This window comes from Homalodisca vitripennis, chromosome X, assembly GCF_021130785.1.
Source record: "Homalodisca vitripennis isolate AUS2020 chromosome X, UT_GWSS_2.1, whole genome shotgun sequence".
In the NCBI taxonomy this organism is placed as follows: domain Eukaryota; kingdom Metazoa; phylum Arthropoda; class Insecta; order Hemiptera; family Cicadellidae; genus Homalodisca; species Homalodisca vitripennis.
The window spans coordinates 73,006,026-73,026,120 of record NC_060215.1 but is presented as its reverse complement, the minus strand read 5'-3'; the positions used below and the strand labels follow the sequence as shown (position 1 = coordinate 73,026,120).

At 29.6% G+C, this 20,095-nt stretch overlaps 1 protein-coding gene across 4 annotated transcripts; it reads left to right on the top strand.

Annotated features, from left to right (window-relative positions):
* Nucleotides 1-582: 582 nt before the first annotated feature.
* Nucleotides 583-18,765, top strand: LOC124369201 (tumor suppressor candidate 2-like). Of its 4 annotated transcripts, none has more exons than XM_046827036.1 (4): nt 583-1,258; nt 3,406-3,621; nt 6,421-6,538; nt 15,077-18,765. In XM_046827036.1, exons 2-4 carry the CDS (start codon nt 3,473-3,475, stop codon nt 15,140-15,142), a joined length of 333 nt encoding a protein of 110 aa, XP_046682992.1. In that variant the 5' UTR covers nt 583-1,258; nt 3,406-3,472; the 3' UTR covers nt 15,143-18,765. The 4 variants fall into 4 exon arrangements, with proteins under 4 accessions (XP_046682992.1, XP_046682991.1, XP_046682988.1 ...); XM_046827035.1 differs by having other exon boundaries at nt 584-1,120; XM_046827032.1 differs by having other exon boundaries at nt 584-1,247.
* The last annotated feature ends 1,330 nt before the right edge of the window (nt 18,766-20,095 follow it).

The following is a 20,095-nucleotide window of genomic DNA, read 5'->3' as shown; positions in this document are numbered from 1 at the left end:
TACAGTCTTTAATCATGTATTTACTTTTGTACTGTAAAAAACTTTCGACTTCAATAACAGGTCTCAACTTTCCTAGCTATCAATCTGGTAACATGCATCCGAGGATGTTCATCCACAACCTCAACTCTCTTTCCACTGACAAGAATAAACGAAACATATACATCAGTGATAAGGATAGAATATTTCTGAGACTATGGTTGAATGATACTTTTTATAATCTGCAAAGTAAAATAAATATACATAAATAAAATAATAGTCACTAAATTTGAAATCAGTATGGAAATTTAATTTAAAATTATATTTTATAAAATATTGTGTTACATAATATTTGGCACTCCATTTACATCGAGAAACAAAAATATGTTAGTTGTATAAATCTATTAATGAAAAATAACCTAAAACTCTTTCCCCCAGAATTTTTGAACGATTTTCTGATATGTAATATATTAACCGGTTGTAAATAAATCGTCAAATATACGTTATAAACTTTCTATGGCAAAAAAGGTCACTGTGAAACAAACAGTCCTTGTCTATGTTTATAGAATCTATAGCTTTATCCATTATGATTTACTAAAACACACTCTTCAAAGATCTTTGATCAAGCAATTTAGACAAACAAACCAAAAACAATAATGGTGGTTGTCGACTGTCGACCCAGAAAATAGGGTCCCAAACAATTAAAAATGTAGTCCTAGCCTGATAGCAGCAATTTAATGTGTGCAGCGATAATCGAATATTCGAGTGTTAAAAAAGTGGATTTTCATTAAATCTAAACTGTTGTCAATCGCACACAGTTGAAAAGGGACTGTTTTCTAATGTGATGAGTAAAGGTGATTTATGAAATGGTTTTGAACATTAAGGTTATGTCGGAAGAACCAAAACAGCGTAATTGTGTTCCCTTATAGGGGATTTTCATAGTGTAATATTGACTAATACTAGAATTTAGTTTAAAATCACAAAATCTGTTTTAGTGGACATTGTGTTATTAATTGTAGGCACCTGTTTAGTCATAGATGTTAACGCTGAACTACTTCAAGGTCATAGTAGTTTTTATTTTATTTAAATGTAATTTTTTGAAAATTTTGCTTGGTAAATTCTATAACAATTACGTTTTGGAAAGGTAAGATTCGTTTCTTATTGTTATTTTCTATGCCTACTACTGACTTAAGTTTGTGCTACACAATTTAAAATTGGAGTTAAGATTTTCAATTTGTAAGAGGAAATCTGTCCACACACTTCAGTAACAGGTAGGCCTAAGGTAATTGTCTACATTTATAACTAGTGTTTGAGGCAAATCACATTAATCCAAGAGCTGGTATCTTATCCACGGTATGTACGTGATAAGGTTGTGTATCAACTTTTACGTGTAATGATAGGTAGTCGTCAGTAAAATATATTTTATAAACTGACATAACTAGGTTATAGGCTGTAATTTTGGACAGAATACTGACTGATCAATGTATAAGTATAGTTTATTTTTGATAGGGAAGGCTAAGTTTATATTGAGGGATGTATTCTTTGTTTATTGCCAGCAGTGTTGGGTAGCACCATATTATGGCCGGAGGTATTTGTGAATAGCTATGGAACATGTAATCCATATGTTATATAAATCCACACTGTTGGCAGGGAACCTAAAAAATTGTACATTTTAACATTTTATTTAAGGCCATTTATAGGAGGAAGTGAGACCTGTATCCACTAAATAAACATAATGTAAATTGTAGTATATACGCTATATATTCAAACTTTAATGCCATAAGTAATGTGATTTTACTTAGAATGAATTTATTATATTGTTTTGACATTTAATACATACTTTCAGTCAGATAAAAGTCTCCATTATTATCTCACAAATAGGTACTAAGATTGTATTTTAAGTAAATATATATACAGGGTGTTTCAAAAAGAACTTTATATTTTTTTTTTTAATCTATACATTTATTCAAAAAAGGTATGGTTTTAGTGTTGTTTTATAGGGAAACACATCAAGATTTTTACCTTTTACAGTACATTACATCATTTTGAACTCCATGTATTTGGAGTAAGTTCATAGTAAATGAATCATTTCCTTTTTTAAAACTTTCTCTGTTAGATGCTTTAATTTAAGTAATTATTATTCAAACAATTTTTTAGGTTCTAACTATTTCGATCCAACAATACTAACAGTAAAAAACTGAAACCATACAACTGTGACACTTTGGACAACCCTGTATATAAGAAGTAAAATAATTTAAAACTTTATTTTCAAAATGATAAGTGAACAGAGACCTTTATGAAGCAGGGCTCGATCTATCTTTACATTTGAAAATCTTTCAAAAATGATAAGTTAGTTATAGCTATATTTAAACTAAGTTAGTGAATTTTTAATACCCACTTTCACTTTTTTAACATCATGGTTACGATACTTCGGCCTAATTCTCCTCTTCTACTTATAAAAGATGGTCATTATAATTATTTTCACATTGTCATCTTTAGACCACACATCACATATAAATGTGATAAGATAGACATGCTGATCCCAGTTCTTAGGACTAAGTAGCCAGTGTTTATTACCAACATCAAACGGGTTTTGGTTTAACATTTATTAACTGGAGGTAGAAGGTTTACTGGAAGTTCTGTCTATCTATTTCTTCACAGCGAGGCTGAAATATTTAATGAATTTTAATTCAGTGTAAGCAATATTTTTTCATGTGTGAATTTAAAAACTTAAATATTTGTTTAATAAGTTACATGCTGATTTAAAAACTTTGATGTGCACACTTGTATTTCTATCATTTAAAGTTTGTACATATTTACTATGCTGTTTTCATTAATGTTTCATATAATAAACAGAGTTTATAGTGCAGTTAATGTTGTGTTGTATAATTGGTCATATTTTTGTTAAGTTTATTTATACAGTGCAATGTATATTGTTTAGTAACAAATACATTTGAATTAGCTTCCAATTCAATCAGTAATAATTTTGTTGTAAAAAGTTAATCGTGTCAATTCTTGATTCTATAATAGCTGTGAAATTAGTCTTAGATTTTGCCAAAATTTATCTCCTGAAATTTATGGAATCCTACCTGTACTCATTGAGGCAAACATATTTAATTTTCGGATCCATCATATGTAGTTATTAAGCTGATCATAAGAAGTATATGAACTTACAAATATTCAGTCGCATGCTACAGTCTTAGATTAAGTGACTCAGTTCGCAACAGGTTGATACGGCTATTAGACACAGTAACCTGTATAATTATTAATAACAGCTCTTAAGTCTAAGACTAGTCTATATTTTTATGAGGAGGTCTTAGCTACACTATCTATCATATATTAAGCTGTTATTAATACAAATATGAAAATGTTATAAAACATCCTATTCCCATGAAATACAGTATCTAATTTTGATTCTATAATTTTCAGGCAGTAACCAGTGATGGTCTATCAACTTTTCTAGATCTTAGAAGAATACTGCTTGTATAAATACAACATGGGATCAAACGCATCAAAAATCATGAAAAAGTTTCCTTTCATCAGTTCTTCATCCAACCCTGGAGGGTTAATTGATTGTGACTCACAGCATCATGGTTTGGAGTCATCAAAAATTATCGCAGGACCTATGGTGTTGTCCAGGCAAGGGTAAGTGATAAAGTATTGCATAATTATTAGATTTGTTACGAGAGCCCTTGCCACTCTCCTTCTTCCAAGGGACAGCCTATTGCCTTGTGCACTTGTGCCTCAAGGGCCTTTTGTGCACTATGCCACTCATTCAGACTTATTAATAATTTTATACTAACCTGAAATTTGTCCATTTATACTTAAAACATCCCAGCAATGACTGTTCAACCAAATTTTCTTTTCATAATGTTTTTAAAATAATTTTTTCGCTCAAAATTACTGTAAATACCAATAAGTATGATAAAACATTGTATTTGAACAATTCTAGGAAAGACAATGTTTTGGAAGAATTTATATTTTTGTTTATTTTTACTTGCATTACTCTAATTCAATCTAGATGAGAATATTTATGAGGAATAACACTGACAGCAATAGTGAAAGCCTGTACCATATATTTATTAACTCAGCAGGCCACTGAGACTATATCCTGGCTTTATGAAAAGGATGTAAAATCCACTACTACATCTGTTAAATCTTCCTTTACTCTCAATTTCAGTTTAGTTCTCATCATGCTATTGTGTCTTTACAGTATTAAAACTTGATGGGTGATGAATTAATAACAGTAAATTTTGTATATTTTGTTTTTGTTTTAAGTAACAATTATTGAATTATTTATTATGTGTTTGTTTTATAAATCAATTATGAAAAAGAGTATAGTATTAAAAGCCTCTATTGAAGTATATACTTTACACATTGATGGCAATAAATAATTTATAAAAACTTTAAAATGCCAATTTGCAAAAAGCTTGGTTTAGTTTACTAAAGAAGTTGGTAATGTTTTTGTTATAATTTGTTTGATGTCTTATCACTAAATAATAACATTTTAATATTAAAAACAGTTCTGTACGTAGGTAAAGGTCTAATTGGGTTCTATAGAACTGAATTTTAAACACTTTCATAGCTGGCTAAAGACCCTCTTTAATTATTATGTAGAATGTTGAGAAAATATCTTTAAATTAATTTTGAGATGTACAATACTCTAAATTGTAAAATTTTGAAAAAATGTTACATTTTATGTACAAAAATCATGTAAGCAAATAACAAATTTTAATAAATATACTGGACTGTTTGGAAATGAACTTTTTTTGCTTACTGCACAGCAAGTACAGGAGGTAGCACCGCTATTCTTTTGCCGACATTTATGTTAGGTCATGGGGTATTTAGCCATGACAGAGTGAAAGTTGTTCAAATACGATTTTTCTTCTTGTGCATTTCAAAATGAGTGTTACAGTCATAAATCGTACCAACGGTGGTGTATACTGTTATTAGATTCTTCACAGCTGAGCAATATTTGACAGCAGCAGTTCACAGATAGCTTTGTGATATGTATGGATCAAAGATAATGGGTGACGGAGCTGTTCAGAAATGAGTTCACTTGTTTAAAAAGAGCCGAACTAATGGCCATGTTGAAGAACGCTAGGTGGCTGGTCATCTGTGGTCACTGATGAATATTCTATAAAAATTAATGCAGAAATTTTCAACAGTTGACATTTTACCATCTCTGAGGTATTGAAATAAATTTCCACTGACTGTTTTATACGAGATAGTGATGAAGTTAGGCTACAGAAAGTTTAGTAGTTGAAAATTGTTTCAAAAGATTAAAATAAAAGTGACCTCAGTTAAAAGTACTACAGATTTTAGTCTCATAACAAATAATAATGTAACAGTAAGTAATAGATAAACATTAAAAGCAGGAGTAGTAAAAATATTACTGTACGTTTTTGCTACAGTTACTGCACTGTATTTTGTAAAAACTTTGTGAGTTAATTCTCATTAATATCACAACTTACAGACTTATATGCATGTTAGAGAGAAATTGTTAATTATTTATTGTCTGAGATACTTACATGGATGTGATCTAAAGCATTATCAAGGTTATTGATTTGATTTTACAACACTATCACTCAAACAACCTATTTTATATTCATAAAAACACTGCACAGATTTGATAACAGACATTTAACTGTGACTAATTGGTGCTACAGACTACGGTAGTTCACATGACGTGTGCGGTCTTGTCTAGACCTGTAACCAAGATGTTGTTGCCTTCGAAACAAGCCTGCCACTGACTGTTGGAAATAAACATCGGAAAGGCTGCTATAAAGGTTCAGTTTTATAAAAGGTTTGTTGTAGAGGTTTAGAGTTTTTACCTGAATTGGGACAAAATCCCTGCTGTATTAGGTTTAAAACAAATAAAAGTTGTACTATAAAGGTAAATATTAAATAAGGATGATAGGATTTTAGACATTTGCCATTGTTATATGCTATAAAATGTATAATACTTCCTCAGGTATAAAACGCTAATCACATAAACATGCACTTAAAATCTGAAAAGTGCCCCAATGGACTGCCTCTAAAAAATGTGTATTGACTAGCACATTAATAGCTTGAAGTCCAGACTAAGAAAATGAATCCCAGTGATATTACTGCACAGACGTCTCGATTTAATGAGCACAGAGCACAAACAACACGTCACGCATGCACAAGCGAAAGTGGAACACTGACGAGACAATCAATGTTATCATTTCCTGTGGTATTAATAGTGGCTCATCATGATTAAGTATAATTGGCAATTCAAGGGGGTTAACAAATGCATGTGTTATCGAGAAAGTAGTGCTATTGGGGGTCGTGTTAGTGAGTTTACTGTATATAAGTAAATGTTACTATTTGATCTACTTTAGTATTTTTATTAAAAAAAAAAACAGACGTTACTTTTGGAATATACTAATATCTATTGTGTTATGTTTTCCTTTTTTGCAGATCTATGTTTTTTGATGAGGATGGAGACTTAGCTCATGAATTTTATGAAGAAGTTAGACCAAACAAAAAAGGGTCAAAGGCGAAAATGAAAAGGATACAAACAAATTTGGTTCCCCAGGTAATAATTCATTTTGTTATTTATATAGTCTGTAAAAGGAGATTTTATCAAATCATGTTATGAATTTATCTTTTTAAAATCACTTCACTATTGTATTAAATAAAATTATTTTTTTACATTATTAGTTTAAATATTAGGTTGACTGGCTCGTACCTTTTTATAAATTGGATTGAACTTATAGTAGAATCCCATTAATCAAACCTTAATACTGTTTGGACTACTAGTCTCTGAGATTAACTCAAATAGCTAATAATCACAATTTTTATTTTAAGCTCAACGAATAAACCAGTGGAAAACCAAATCAATTATAATATGAGTTGAATGAAACACATTTGTACTATGACATCTATATGTTGTAACTAAAGGACAATGCTATATCTCCTATACACCTCACCAATCAACCAAAGTGAAAATCATTGGCACATGTAATCTCCTATTGGTGTATTCCAATGTGAGAGCTGTCATTTGCTTTTTAAGTTTTTTATTATCTAAGTTGATCAGCACTGGTTAAAAGTAAGTATATCTTTAGACCGTTTGAGATGCACTATTTTTTATGTATTCAAATTAGCTAGATTTCAGTTTAGAGGTTTGGCTTAGGGTCTACACTATATTTCTACACTATATTATCTTATTATTTTAGAAACCAAATACATCTTTTTCCTTCCTCTTGTAATTAAATATTGCTCTATTGAACAGAAAATGTGTTTGATCTGCCATGGATCCCTAAATTAGACAAATTTTAAAATCATCTCCAAAGCAGAAAATTTATTATTACTTAGTTTTTTTTTTTATTTATTTATTTATTTTTTTTTTTGAAAAGGCATGTTTCACAGTGACCTAAAACATGACTAGAAACATTTTAAATGTTTAATCGTTGTGTTTGAGCACTCAAAAATTATTATATCTACATTTTAAACAGATCAAATGAGTTTTTCAGAACTTTTTATTGTTAATTATGGTTTATAAAATATATTTATTTTATTTTCTGTAGGTGTTTTTATTAATTTTTTATTTTTTAATATCTCCTTGATTTATGTTGTACATCACTATAGACAAATATATTTAATTTATAATACATGTTATAAATATAGTGCAATTGATAGTGTGCGTGGATTGTTTAGCAATTCAATGAAACAAACCATTGTAAATTGCATCTGAAGTAAATAGGAAAACTGTACATTGTAATGCATTACATAAAGTTCCTGAGAGGAAGCAGCACTAAACAGTGGTTAGATTAAGTAGTATTATTACAATTCAGTAGACCCAAAAAATAATCCTTTCTAACTAAAGTGGTATTGAATGGCATGATCCAACATGGTGGTCCATTCAAAATTGTGAAGAAAGTAACATTCTAGTTAAATTAATTATGAAATTAAAGTTATGAAAATATAATGTAACATTTCGTTTTACTAGATTTTGTAAAGTTTGTTTTTGGAAATTTATTAACAAATTGGTCTACATTCAATCTTTTGAGACACTTCACATAGGAACTCTGATTTCACCTCTATTTCACCTTCTGCTTCTTACATCATTTGAAATCTAACACTGTCACAGACGACTCCTAGAATCTGGAATCCACGTTGAAACTCAACATTTTTATTGAGTCTACCCTTCTCGCCATAGCTATGATAAACATATTCTTATGGTTTCTTTTTTATATAATTGGTACTTTATTCTTTAACCTCTTAAGGATTATTGCCATTCTGGAACGTTGGTAACGTCTGTACCAAAATGAGTAACGAAAGATTAAAAAAAAAATTAGTATAAGTTTATGGAAACTGCATAACCTGTTGAAAAAAGGTAGAAGTATACCACATCACGTGTCGCAAGAGGCTTCGCTGATGGTACATACAACATTTCAAATCTATAGCTCATTTCATTTCTGAGATGGCTTCAACTACAATCAGCTAAAATTCATGGTTGAACATGCACGATCATAGAACTCATTCTTGTCTATATTGAAATTAAGTTTCATGCAAAATTTAAGTCTGCAGATGAAATCTTTGTCGAGATATTTTGCCACAACATTCAGAATGTGTTCATTAAATTGGGTTTCATACCAGTGTTTAAATAATAAAAGACATGCACCAAGTCACCATAAATTGATATTGTATGAATTGGGATAGTTAAGCTACATGTGTTAATGTATCACATGTTTGAATCTCTTATGGGTGTATTGAGTTTGTTTACAAATTTATTTATTCTGTTACTTTATCATTACCATCAAGGTTACCAATAAGACTAATGTAAAAATATTCACTAACGCTCAACCAAATCCCATGGAATGACATTCACCATCATTGAACTCAGAGTTCCTCATATAGAAATGAAGCTTCATGCACAATTTAAAGTCTATAGACCAGTTCGTTTTTGTGATATCGTGCAGACATAAGTAGAAATATAAAATTTTTCCACCTCACGAGTGAAAGGCTTCACTAAAGCTCAGCTAATGCAGCAAAAATTATACACTATTCCTAAATGTTATACATATTAGAATGTTTTCTTCAAGTAGATCTAAAAAAATATTTTTTTTTTTAATTTTCCAAGTAGAATGTTAACAAAATTGCAGACACGTGAAAAAATGGTGGGATCACACATACTAGACAACAACAGCTGAGTCAAAAACATATGCTCGAACACTGCTATATAGTTTATGCTGTTTAGTAGTAATAATTGTTTATAATTTGTTTTCTAAATAGAGTTTCTTATGGGAAAACTTGTACTTAATATAAATTATAATTAATTAATATTAACAGATACATTCTTTTACAATTTATTGGCTTTCAGACTTAGAATTTATAAACTAAGTTTCTAAAGTAAAACATTTAAAAGGATTTGAGATGAGTTCTTATTTATAACGCACTTTTAAACTTAAGCGCCATTTTAAAAAACCAGAGTCTTTAGCTGTGCAGCTGGCAGTTGACCAGTGTTCCCTCTTAAGTTGGAACTATTATTGCATCACTTTTATTTAACTTGTAAAAGGTGAAATGTTTATTCTTTAATTGTAACAATAAAAGAAAATACAAAGATAGCTAATACACGGCCTTCTTAATTCAAGTAATGCAAGATTCTGTTGTAGTTTTCAAACACAGTTTAGGATTTTGTGATGTGACTTATCACTCTTACTCCTTATACTAGTTTGGCCAATGTTCCACTGTCATGTCATACTCTGTATTGTTTTCATAGTGTAACAGCCACCATTTATATTGGATTTAATTTCATATGAGAGCATTAGTTATTAACATGAAAAAGTCCCTGAAGTCAGAACAAGCATTAAAGTGAAAAAACTTTTATAAAGGTGAAATTTGCCAGAAATTAAATCCTAATCCATCATTTGTACCATTGACCGAAGAGTAGTGACACTGTCCAGAATATATACATCCTGGCATGTACTGAAAAATTAGTGATAAAAAAGTATAATTACTGTATAATCTGTATTTAGACATAAGATAGAGAGAATTCATGTTTCTTGGAAAAATAAATAATAACATTATGTGAACTAATTCAAATGTTATTTATGTATGATACATTTAATGGTGTGTTTTAGTTGTGCATTTTTTGTAGTATTCTTTTATTTAGAGCTTAACATTTTGATGTTAAACAGCAATTTTTATGTAAATGTTATTTTTTTTAGTTTTTAGTCTTACACTATTGGTTTTCCTATGAAAGTCAGTCTTAACTTCTCAATAAGACATATAAGCTATTAAAATTGACAAAATGTTATGTTTTTTATTAATACTTGGTGAAAAGTCATTTGGATCTTGACTAAATTCGCACTAAGAGAAATTTTTGAGAGGCAGTCAAGAATCTATAAAGAATGTGTGTAGGAGGGGTATAGTCCCTCCAGAACACCAACTCAACAAAACTGGAATGATGGCTGATTGTGAAATAAACTTCATTTTAAAATTAAGATTACTTATAGATACAGAAAGTGAAGCATATAAATTACTCTCCAATGTATCTAATGCATTGATGTGTAAGGATCATATGGATAGATTACAAACAAGTATGTATTAACCGATGTACAAATTTTTAATCAGATAATAACATTGGTATTAATTAATTATAGTTTTTAAAAGTTATTCAACTACCCATTTTGTTCAGGAATGTGTACAATGTTAACTGTTGATACATTCCTGGTATATTTTAGGCAATTGTATTCCATTACTTTATTTTGATGTACTTGTATTCAGGAAACTGGCCTTTAGCCCTGAACATGAGTCAGCTAATGCTTGATTTTGTACGGACTTGTAAGATTTAGTTGTAAAGAATGTGATCTACAGTTATAAAATTAAATATATTACAAAATAATAATGGAAAGATGTTTAACTAACTTAGTTTAGTATTCATTTCCGTTGTTTTCTGATGCTTTATCCTTCCTACTCTATTTCTCATTAAACTAAGTGTTCAACAATATCATTTTTTGGCAACAAATTAATTACACTTATAAAAATGTAATTGTTTTTGTTAAATACTTATAAATATTTTGTCATTAATTAATATCAAGCTGATTAGCATTAGCTATTCTTGAATCTAATAATAATTATATTGTTAAAACAATACATTTTCCTAATCTGAATTATCTATTTGTTGAGGTTTAGTATCCCTTCTTGTTTTAGGTACAAAAATAAGCTTTTGGCTTTGAGCAATAGATTTAGATATTGATCAAACTGAGATGATTTAATAAGAACTGGGACAGAAAATACAAGGAAATCAAATGCAGTTTTTCTAACCATGACTCATTTAATCATCAATAAAGCACTTCAACAAACGTAACCCTTCCCATGCTGTAGATGAATATATTAGAATCGTAGACTTTAACCAAAACGCCAAATACAGTTATATCCGGTATTATAGGTTATGTCTCTTGGAGAGTTTTTTTAGTTCACTAAAGGCCTTTGAAATGCTCGGTGCACACTTCGTGGTTATCGCTGTTGCCAAGGAAGTATTTATAACGACCTTCACTCTGCGGCAGGGGGGAGGGGAGCGCCCTTTGTCCTACTCCAACCACCTGCTCATCACTTCTGCGTCTCATACAGAGCCATAACCAAACATATCCATATCATGTATTACTGCTTTCTCGGTTTTGTCACTATGTATCTCGTTATTATTCTTCATCATGTGGTAGTGTTGTGATTAGTTTGAAATATTTATCTTGTTTTATAGTGCGACGAGGTGTATTTAATTTAGTTTAAATTTATTAGAAATAAACAGTTTTGTAAATAGTTCTTTTTTATATGTATCAATAAATACGCTAATTTTAAGTAAAATGCTCTGCTTTATATGTATTTTTTGCTTTTACCTTATATAATTTAGTTATAAAAAAAATTTGCTTTGAATTTAAAGAAAAAAATCTTTTTGCTTGTCTTGGCGTTATTGGAAAGTTAATGGATTTATTAGTGGCATGCAAAGGGCTAAACCTCTGGAGGATAGTTAATTTTTTTTTATTTTGTATTATTGTTATTTGTGGAAGCATGGTCAGAATAAGCATGGGTGTTCTGAATGGTTTTTTAAATAGCCAAGTAAATTTAGCTTTGCATTTTTACATTATGTTCCTCAAGAGATAATGATAGGGGTTATTTGTAAAACGTGAGGTGGAACATTTACACTTGTGTATCTCACAGGGTGCACTTTCAAGAATATTATAAAGTGCACCTTGTGATAACCAACCAAAACCAGCCCTGTCCTGTGATTGCTCGGAAACTAAGCAGTTCAGAATAGAGTTAAAACTTGCCTATCTGACTTTCTTTTATATCTGAATTATAACTAATCTTGATCAGATTAATGTGTTACCAGGTGTTTTTCAAAATGTATTACATGTGAGGGAAAACCTAAATAACTTCAACTGCTTTGAAGAAATCCAAGATTATACTGTTATCTTTTTATTTAAGTTGTTACATTTTTAAACTCTTATTGATTTATAAAAATAAAATTATTGTGTAGCAGTAATAATAATGAAACCCATACTAAATACTAAAAAGTCTAGTGTCTGTAATGACTTGCTAAATGGTGCATGATCTTATATAATATTAGTTTTATTGACCTTGTATGTCTATTGAAATGTACATTAATAAAAGACAATAAAGGGATTATATTCTATACTTTTATATGATAAAAAAATATATATTTAAAGAATTTGCATATTTTAAATATTTTTACTGTAGATAGTATTTTGATATTATTAACGCTCAAGATGATTTTACATTGTATGGACATACCAACTTACAACCACATTATATAATTTAACGACCATATAACACACATCATCAGCCCGTTATGTGGATTTATCTTGCAACAAATTCTTGAATTATTTCGACTAAATGACCATTACATAATGTTGCAGACAAGACATGAAACACAAATTTATATTGTGTTTTTACTAGTTGTTTTATTTTACTGAATATGAACAATATTCAATAGGCTTCTGTTAGCTGATTGCAGTTATGGTGTCATGAGAAAACAAATAACAAGACTTATGTACCAAGACATATTTTTTTTGTTTTTTTACATTAGTGAAATTTAATTTCTTTATAAAGGTGTTTGGGGGAATTGTGAAACGTCACTTCAAATCTATTTTTGTAAAAATGACAGCTTAATGTAGCAAAATCAGTATGCTTTATAAAAATTGTTTTTTTTTTGTTTGACGATAATCAATCATTTTAAATATAAAAAAATTATTTTTAAAATATGAGTTTTATTGAGTATTTTAGTGCTAATATGACCAAATAATATATGGCCAAAATTAGTAGCTAATATATTGAAACTCCACACTCAATAGCGTTTTCTTCAAAGCCCTGTTGAATTTACTGAGTGGTTTCTTCCTTAGGATTGAATATTGTTTTCCACTATTCAATACATTTTTGCCATTCAACACATTAAAACATACTACATGAGACAAAAAAATGTCAAGAACTCGCTACATTGTGTAATATTCAGCTGTTTAAACTGTCACAGTGTCCTGCATTGTGGTCTGTTTACAAATCCATGCTGGAGTTTACTGCATCAGTATGCCAGTATTTAAAACAGTCCTATTATTTGTTCACATAAACTAAAATAAGGTTGGATATTTTTGCTCCTGTTAACCAATGCTCAATAGTTTTCATATAGATTAATTGTTTATACCAAGCACTATGGAACATAGTGACCATGTTGTTTGTGATGATGGGGATGTTTATAAGATAGGTATAACGTTTTTAAAGTGAAAAAATTATAAATATTTTCTCTTTCCTTTAAAATTTGGTTAAAAAGTTAACTACCAAAGGTTAATAGAGTAGTGAATTTATTTATTTATTCTTAAGCATTACATTACACCATAATTTTATGATGGGTTATTTGTCATGAAAACTAAAATCTAATAACAAATTAATATTTAATAAATGAAACAACAATTAAAAAAAAAACTATAAATTATATTTAGGGCTATGCATTTAATAATTTTGTTTGTGTGATCAAACAGTATAATAGAAAAATAAATTAAAATATGTAAAATACACACAGGAAATATAACAGCAACTTATACATATGGGTGTAATAATCATATCAAGTATAAGACATTTTCCTATTGATGTTCTAAATATTCTGTAAAAGAATAGAATCCCCTTTGCTCAAGTGTTTGATTTTTTCTGAATTTAATTGTGCAAGTAATGTCTTGGAGGTGCACAGGTAACTTGTACACTTTCGGCTCAAGTACTGAGGTGAACGTTCAAAAAAAGTTAGTTTATGCTGTGCAGATTTTATGATATGTTTATTTCTTATGATATGGCTGTGGACTGTTTGATTCTTTATGAATATAAATAACTTTACAGAACATGCTATCTCCAAGATATAGTGGCTGTAAAGTGTTAAAATTTTTAGATTAATGAAATTGGTTTTACAATGGGTATATGAAGATATGCCTGCTAGAATTCTCAAGCTCTTTTTTACAGGATAAAATGCATTATTAGCATGTCTAGAGACACCCTGATACTAATTAACTATAATTCATGTGCTAGGAGAAATAAGCATGGTAAACAGCAAGTTGAGTTTTCAATGTTGTTGTATACTTAAGCATTCTTAAAGAAATAATAGGGAAGGAAGTTTTTTGTTAAATTAAAAATACGTGAATGCCAATTTAATTCATGCTAAATTTCAATACCAAGAAATTTTGCTTATTCTTGGACTGAATATAAATTCCATTAGTGTATACATTGTAAGATATTCTTATGATTACTAACACACACCCTATCACCCTGTGGGTGGTGGTGTTTAGTGTTGTATTAGGCACTTGGCTGTTCAGGAACTAAAGTGTTAAATATTATGTACTATAGTCATAGTATTGTTGAATATATAACCAGTTTGCTACCATAGGTTACCAAGCAGTGTCTTTTAACATAACACTAAACACTGTGCTATTCATTGCCAAAGTGTTAAATATACTCCAAATCATGTAATGCAGGTTTAATCATTTTATTGGTATTGATTTGTTATGGTCTAATAATTACGTTAGTTATTGATAAAACATTTAAATTGCTGCCCTAATGAGAAGGCCATATGTTTCAGGGAGAAGTACCCTACCAGTGCCCTAGGCTCCATTCTGACTACCCGGTTATCCTTCATCAAGTTTAAATTTATTACTTTAAGTATCGTTTTATTTTATTACTAATTTTTTCCAGTTCATTCTTTAATGTGTGTAAAGTAATTAATGCAAAATTGAATAATTAAATTTATATGTTAAAAATGGTATAACATACATGATTAGTGCATATTAATATTGAGTAAAGATAGTCTCATTAAACTATTGGTTTAAAAATATGAAGAAGCAATACGTCACATATGTTCAAGAATTTCATACAGTACAACCAAGAGAGGTTGATGATTCTAAATTTGAAAGTTAAAGTGGTTCGCTTCAAACTGACAATAGCATCACCGGTTACATTTCTCTTTATTTTATTTCTTTTCTTTATAGTAGATTTCTGTAAATCAAAATAATAATAAATTAACTCTCTTTTACTGTTATATTTATAACAAATAAATTCAATGTTATTTGTAACTTACATGTTTTTTTTTTAACTGTATTCACAGATTATCATTATTGTTTGGATTATTGTTCATCCATATCACCTCTGGTCCAAATTTATCTGTATAAATGAGGTTGTACTGTGACAGTTCTTTAGTTTTCTTACTTTTAGAGAACTTTTTGGTCAACATTTTAGAGTGTGAGTTGGTATCAGCAAACTGCCATTATTTTTCATTGAATACACCACCCCCCTTTACTTTATAAAATTGGATCCAGTAATTGCAGTAAAATATTGGAAAATGTTGTTTTCTACCTTTCCTCTAATACATTATACTATGAATCACATTCTAAATTTATAGTTGTAATTTGCTTGCACATCCTTACATAATTAAATATCGATAAAGCTTTAAGAAGATTATTTTAAAGAATGTGTTGTGGATAAGCCCTTGCATAATAGTTTCAAATATTTAAATCTGTAATGTAGTAGCCTAGTCATAACAGTACAATATATCAAGGTTTAAACAGAAATAAATCAATGAATTAGTGATAGTTGACTCCAGAGAGCCCTGTAAAAAGTTGAGCTGTGTCAATTTTATTTTAGTATGAAATGTAAGTTATATGCGTCATACTGGTAGTGTTAGTTTTGGAAATCACAGTGAAAATACTGCAAGTTACACTACTACGTGGTTGTTAAACATAACCTTAAAGAGTTGAGATAGTCATAAATACCAAATAGAATTTTTTTGTTTCCTATAACAGTTTTAGATATGTACGGCATGCACTTTTATAGAGATGAGTATATAATTAAGGAAGAGACATCTCAAAGGTCAATAAAAGTTGCTATTCAGACATTTTCCCCACTAGATATTCTAATTGTGTCTAGGAAAAATCAATTATCAGGGTGGCCACCCAACAAGAAATAAGTCGGGAATCTTCCTGAAAAACCACGAAAATCTCAAAAACAAGTTTTCTGTCTCTAAGAATTTATGAAAATCAAGAAGTAGTTTGACATCATCTTGAATTAGGACTTGATTAATATTGAAACGTATTTTATGCGATATAGCTAGTGAAACTGTAAATGAAGATCGACATATGTTCTCAAGCCCTATCTCATGCTGGTTGATTCAAGGTTGCCTCCACAAGTGTGGAGTTAATCTTGGTTTGTCGCGAAAAGCCCCCTGAACACATAACAATATATTGGACAATTAAAGTCGGCCGACTGATTGATCATCTCAGGCCTCGGCCACTATATGAGCGATGATAGAGTGTTTTTGTCCTTAAGTTTTATTTTGTCACCGAAATCGGGTCTTCCGACGAAGTTGTGGACCTCTTACTCTTGAGTGAAAATAGCTTTTTGAAAATATATGTCAGATAGATTCCATAGGTCTAAATTATACAGTGTACACCCTACAAAAGATGCAACACGGTTTTTTGAGTACACCAGAAAATTTGTATGATTTTTACCAGACCTGATAAGACATTTTGGAGATGAAAATGGTGAATTTGCGACAACAAGTAAAGCTGAGAATGGGGCGTTTGGGTCCGACATGATGCACAGCAATGACAGAATCAGCTGAGGACTGAGCGGCTGGATAAAAAATTAATGTTTGAAATTGGCAGCAGATTAGCAGCACCATGTGGATCTGCCGCTCATGTCTGTCATGGGCAAAGTTAAATGTTCTTAATGTTTGAAATTGGCAGCAGATTAGCAGCACCATGTGGATCTGCCGCTCATGTCTGTCATGGGCAAAGTTAAATGTTCTTATGTACAATATAAACATTAAACTTTAAGTTGCCGATCTCAGCCTAAGCCTTCGTTTGGTTTATGAATGATTGCACCTCACACACAAGTTACATTTGGGTGTCAGATTGCATTGGTTAAAACAAAGAAAGGGATGTTATGTTTTGATATCATCATCACATATCCCAAACCTCGTCTGAACTATCTGTGTTTACACTGGCAAATAGTTGTGCAAGTTTTGCGTCTGACAGTAAAAATCGCTAGTCTAAACGGGCAGAGGAGATCACGTAAGCGCTGCCGCATCCAGCGTCGAACAGTTGTTTGCAAAAACTGGAGAGCAGTGTCGGCCATTAAAATTTCAATTTTTAAAATTAAATACAATATTATAGTTGTTTATTTGGTTTGAAAGTGAATTACAGAATCGGGAAAAAAAACTGAAAATTTGAAAAGAGCTTTTGCGTGGCCACCCTAACAATTGCAAGAAATAATTCCTAGTCATCGCCTTGTTCTTTCTCAAAACATCTTTGAGTTACCATTCATTGATAAACATAAAAAATTAAAGCTTATTGGTAAATTGTTGTAGTACTTTCTAATAATATTTTCCAATTTTACTTGTTTGTCATGGAGTCTCCCATTTTATTGCATGGTAAAGCATTACTACAAAGAACAGGGAAATGATCCTAATCTTCTATTACAAATCCACAGGTCAAATAAAGTGCAAGAGAATAAGTGAGATTAGCTAAATGATGCCTTAAAAACATTTGTAAATCAATCCCAGAAACCTACAATTCAACACAAGACAATATGTAATGTTTATAGAACTTAACCAAACTGGAATAAATTTAAAAATTGTTATTTTATTGAAACATTTATTGTTTTAACTACTATAAAAGTGTGTTGTTCTGGTTTGTTTTAACTGTTGTTTGCTTTTTTAAATAAGATAATAATTCATAATAGCTTTATTTTTACTCTGTTTTTTTTTTTTTTTTTTTTTTAGTTAAATCCAATATGTGAGCACATTAACTTAAAATTGTACACATACATCTATGCTTCTATTGGTTATGTCCAATATTGTAAATATCGAAGTAGGCTGTGTTTTGCGTAAATATTGTATAGTGTATATGCATATAAAAAGTGTTATCCTGTATATAAGAAGTTTTGTGTAATAACAAATTACTAATTTGTAAATACTTAATTGTATGGAATGTAACCTGTGAAACTTTTACCGTTATTTAGTCTATAATACAACAAATGGGGCAATTGCTTTTCATAAAAACTCCATGTGTATACATTTGAAACAAATGGAGCTGCATGGTATGTTTTCAGTGTAATTAATTGTATGCTAAGGCACTCATTCAATTCATGTAGATCATGTAATAAAAGTTATTTATGTCATTTAGATAGTTTTATTTGTTTTGTTTTTAGTTGTTTCTATAAAAGTGATATATGTATTGTGTTAATAAAAATGGAACAATAAACCTGTAAACCTGATTTTTAACAATATAAGTTATTACTATACTTATGTTGAACCAGTTTCTTCTGATTTGAGAATTATTTACTTTATTGCCTTTTCTTGTATTTATGTTAAATTTATATAAAACAATTGGTTATATAAGAATGCAGTATCAAATGTTTTGTAAATTTATTTGAAATAATAAATATCTCCTAATAAATATTATTGAGTCCTTTAAATTTAAAACAGCATGCTTTTACGACTTTTTTTCAAATAGATGCTTTTGGGTGGATTGATAATATATATTGATTTTATTTGTTGCATAAAAAATTTTAATTGTTTTAATTTTCAAATAACTGTTTAAGGATTAAATGCTATTGTTGAAAGAAGTTCAAAAATGTAACATGACAAATAGAAGCCTTAAATACAAGTTTATGTGGAATTAAAAAATTCATAGATTTTCTTATCCTATACCAGCTGGAGGCAATACATAAACAACCATCCCTCAAAACTCTAGTTAAACCATGAACAGAATGGTGAAATTAATGTCATGTGATAAGTTCTAAACCAACCTATAATTTGTCTTATGGAGAGGACATTAGTAAGGTAGAAGAAATTAAATGGAACACTTTCAATTAAAAAAAATAACCAAACTCAGTGGCCGGATATAGTTCTAACTGAGTGATATATATAAAACGGTTTTACTTTTTATAAAGGAAACACTTTATTTGATACAAACTTAGTAAATGAATACTGGACTCAAGAAATAATTTTTAAAGTAGTTATTGACTCTTCACACCTAATGGAGGATTGTCTACACAGAATTAAACAAAAAAAATGTTAACTAAGTATAGCCCAAGATGTACGTTATTTTAAACAAATAAGAATCAAGAATTTTTATTGTCTTCAAACACATTGTGCAATTGACAAAGTCAGATTTACAGTTTAACATTTTCTTAATATAAATATAAATCTCTGTCTAAAGGACAGTTGTCAAATACTTTGTAGTTACCTATAAGGTGATAACAGGTAACCATGTAGTTATAATAATTAAATAAATATATGAATAATCTATACTAAAACTATGATAACAATAACACATGCATACACTTAATACACAAACAGAAATAAATAGAATAAAAACAATATATCCATATAGTTAAAAATTTATAGTGCTAGTATCACAGGCTAAAAAACTATCAACAGAATAAAATACATTCTCTTTTAACAAGCATTCGACTACTATTTTAAATCTTTTTATAGGTACAGACCAAGCTGTTTCCGGTAATTTATTAAATAGCTTAATTTTCATAAATATGTGGCTGCTTTTACTTTTTTCAAGTTTGACAGAAGGTAAATCTAGAATAT

Bases quoted from the DNA above. Each gene is read 5' to 3' on its own strand.
- LOC124369201 (XM_046827036.1), top strand. From the start codon at position 3,473: ATGGGATCAAACGCATCAAAAATCATGAAAAAGTTTCCTTTCATCAGT. The intron at 3,622-6,420 runs GTAAGTGATAAA...CCTTTTTTGCAG, and splicing joins ATGGTGTTGTCCAGGCAAGG to ATCTATGTTTTTTGATGAGG. The intron at 6,539-15,076 runs GTAATAATTCAT...CATATGTTTCAG, and splicing joins AAACAAATTTGGTTCCCCAG to GGAGAAGTACCCTACCAGTG.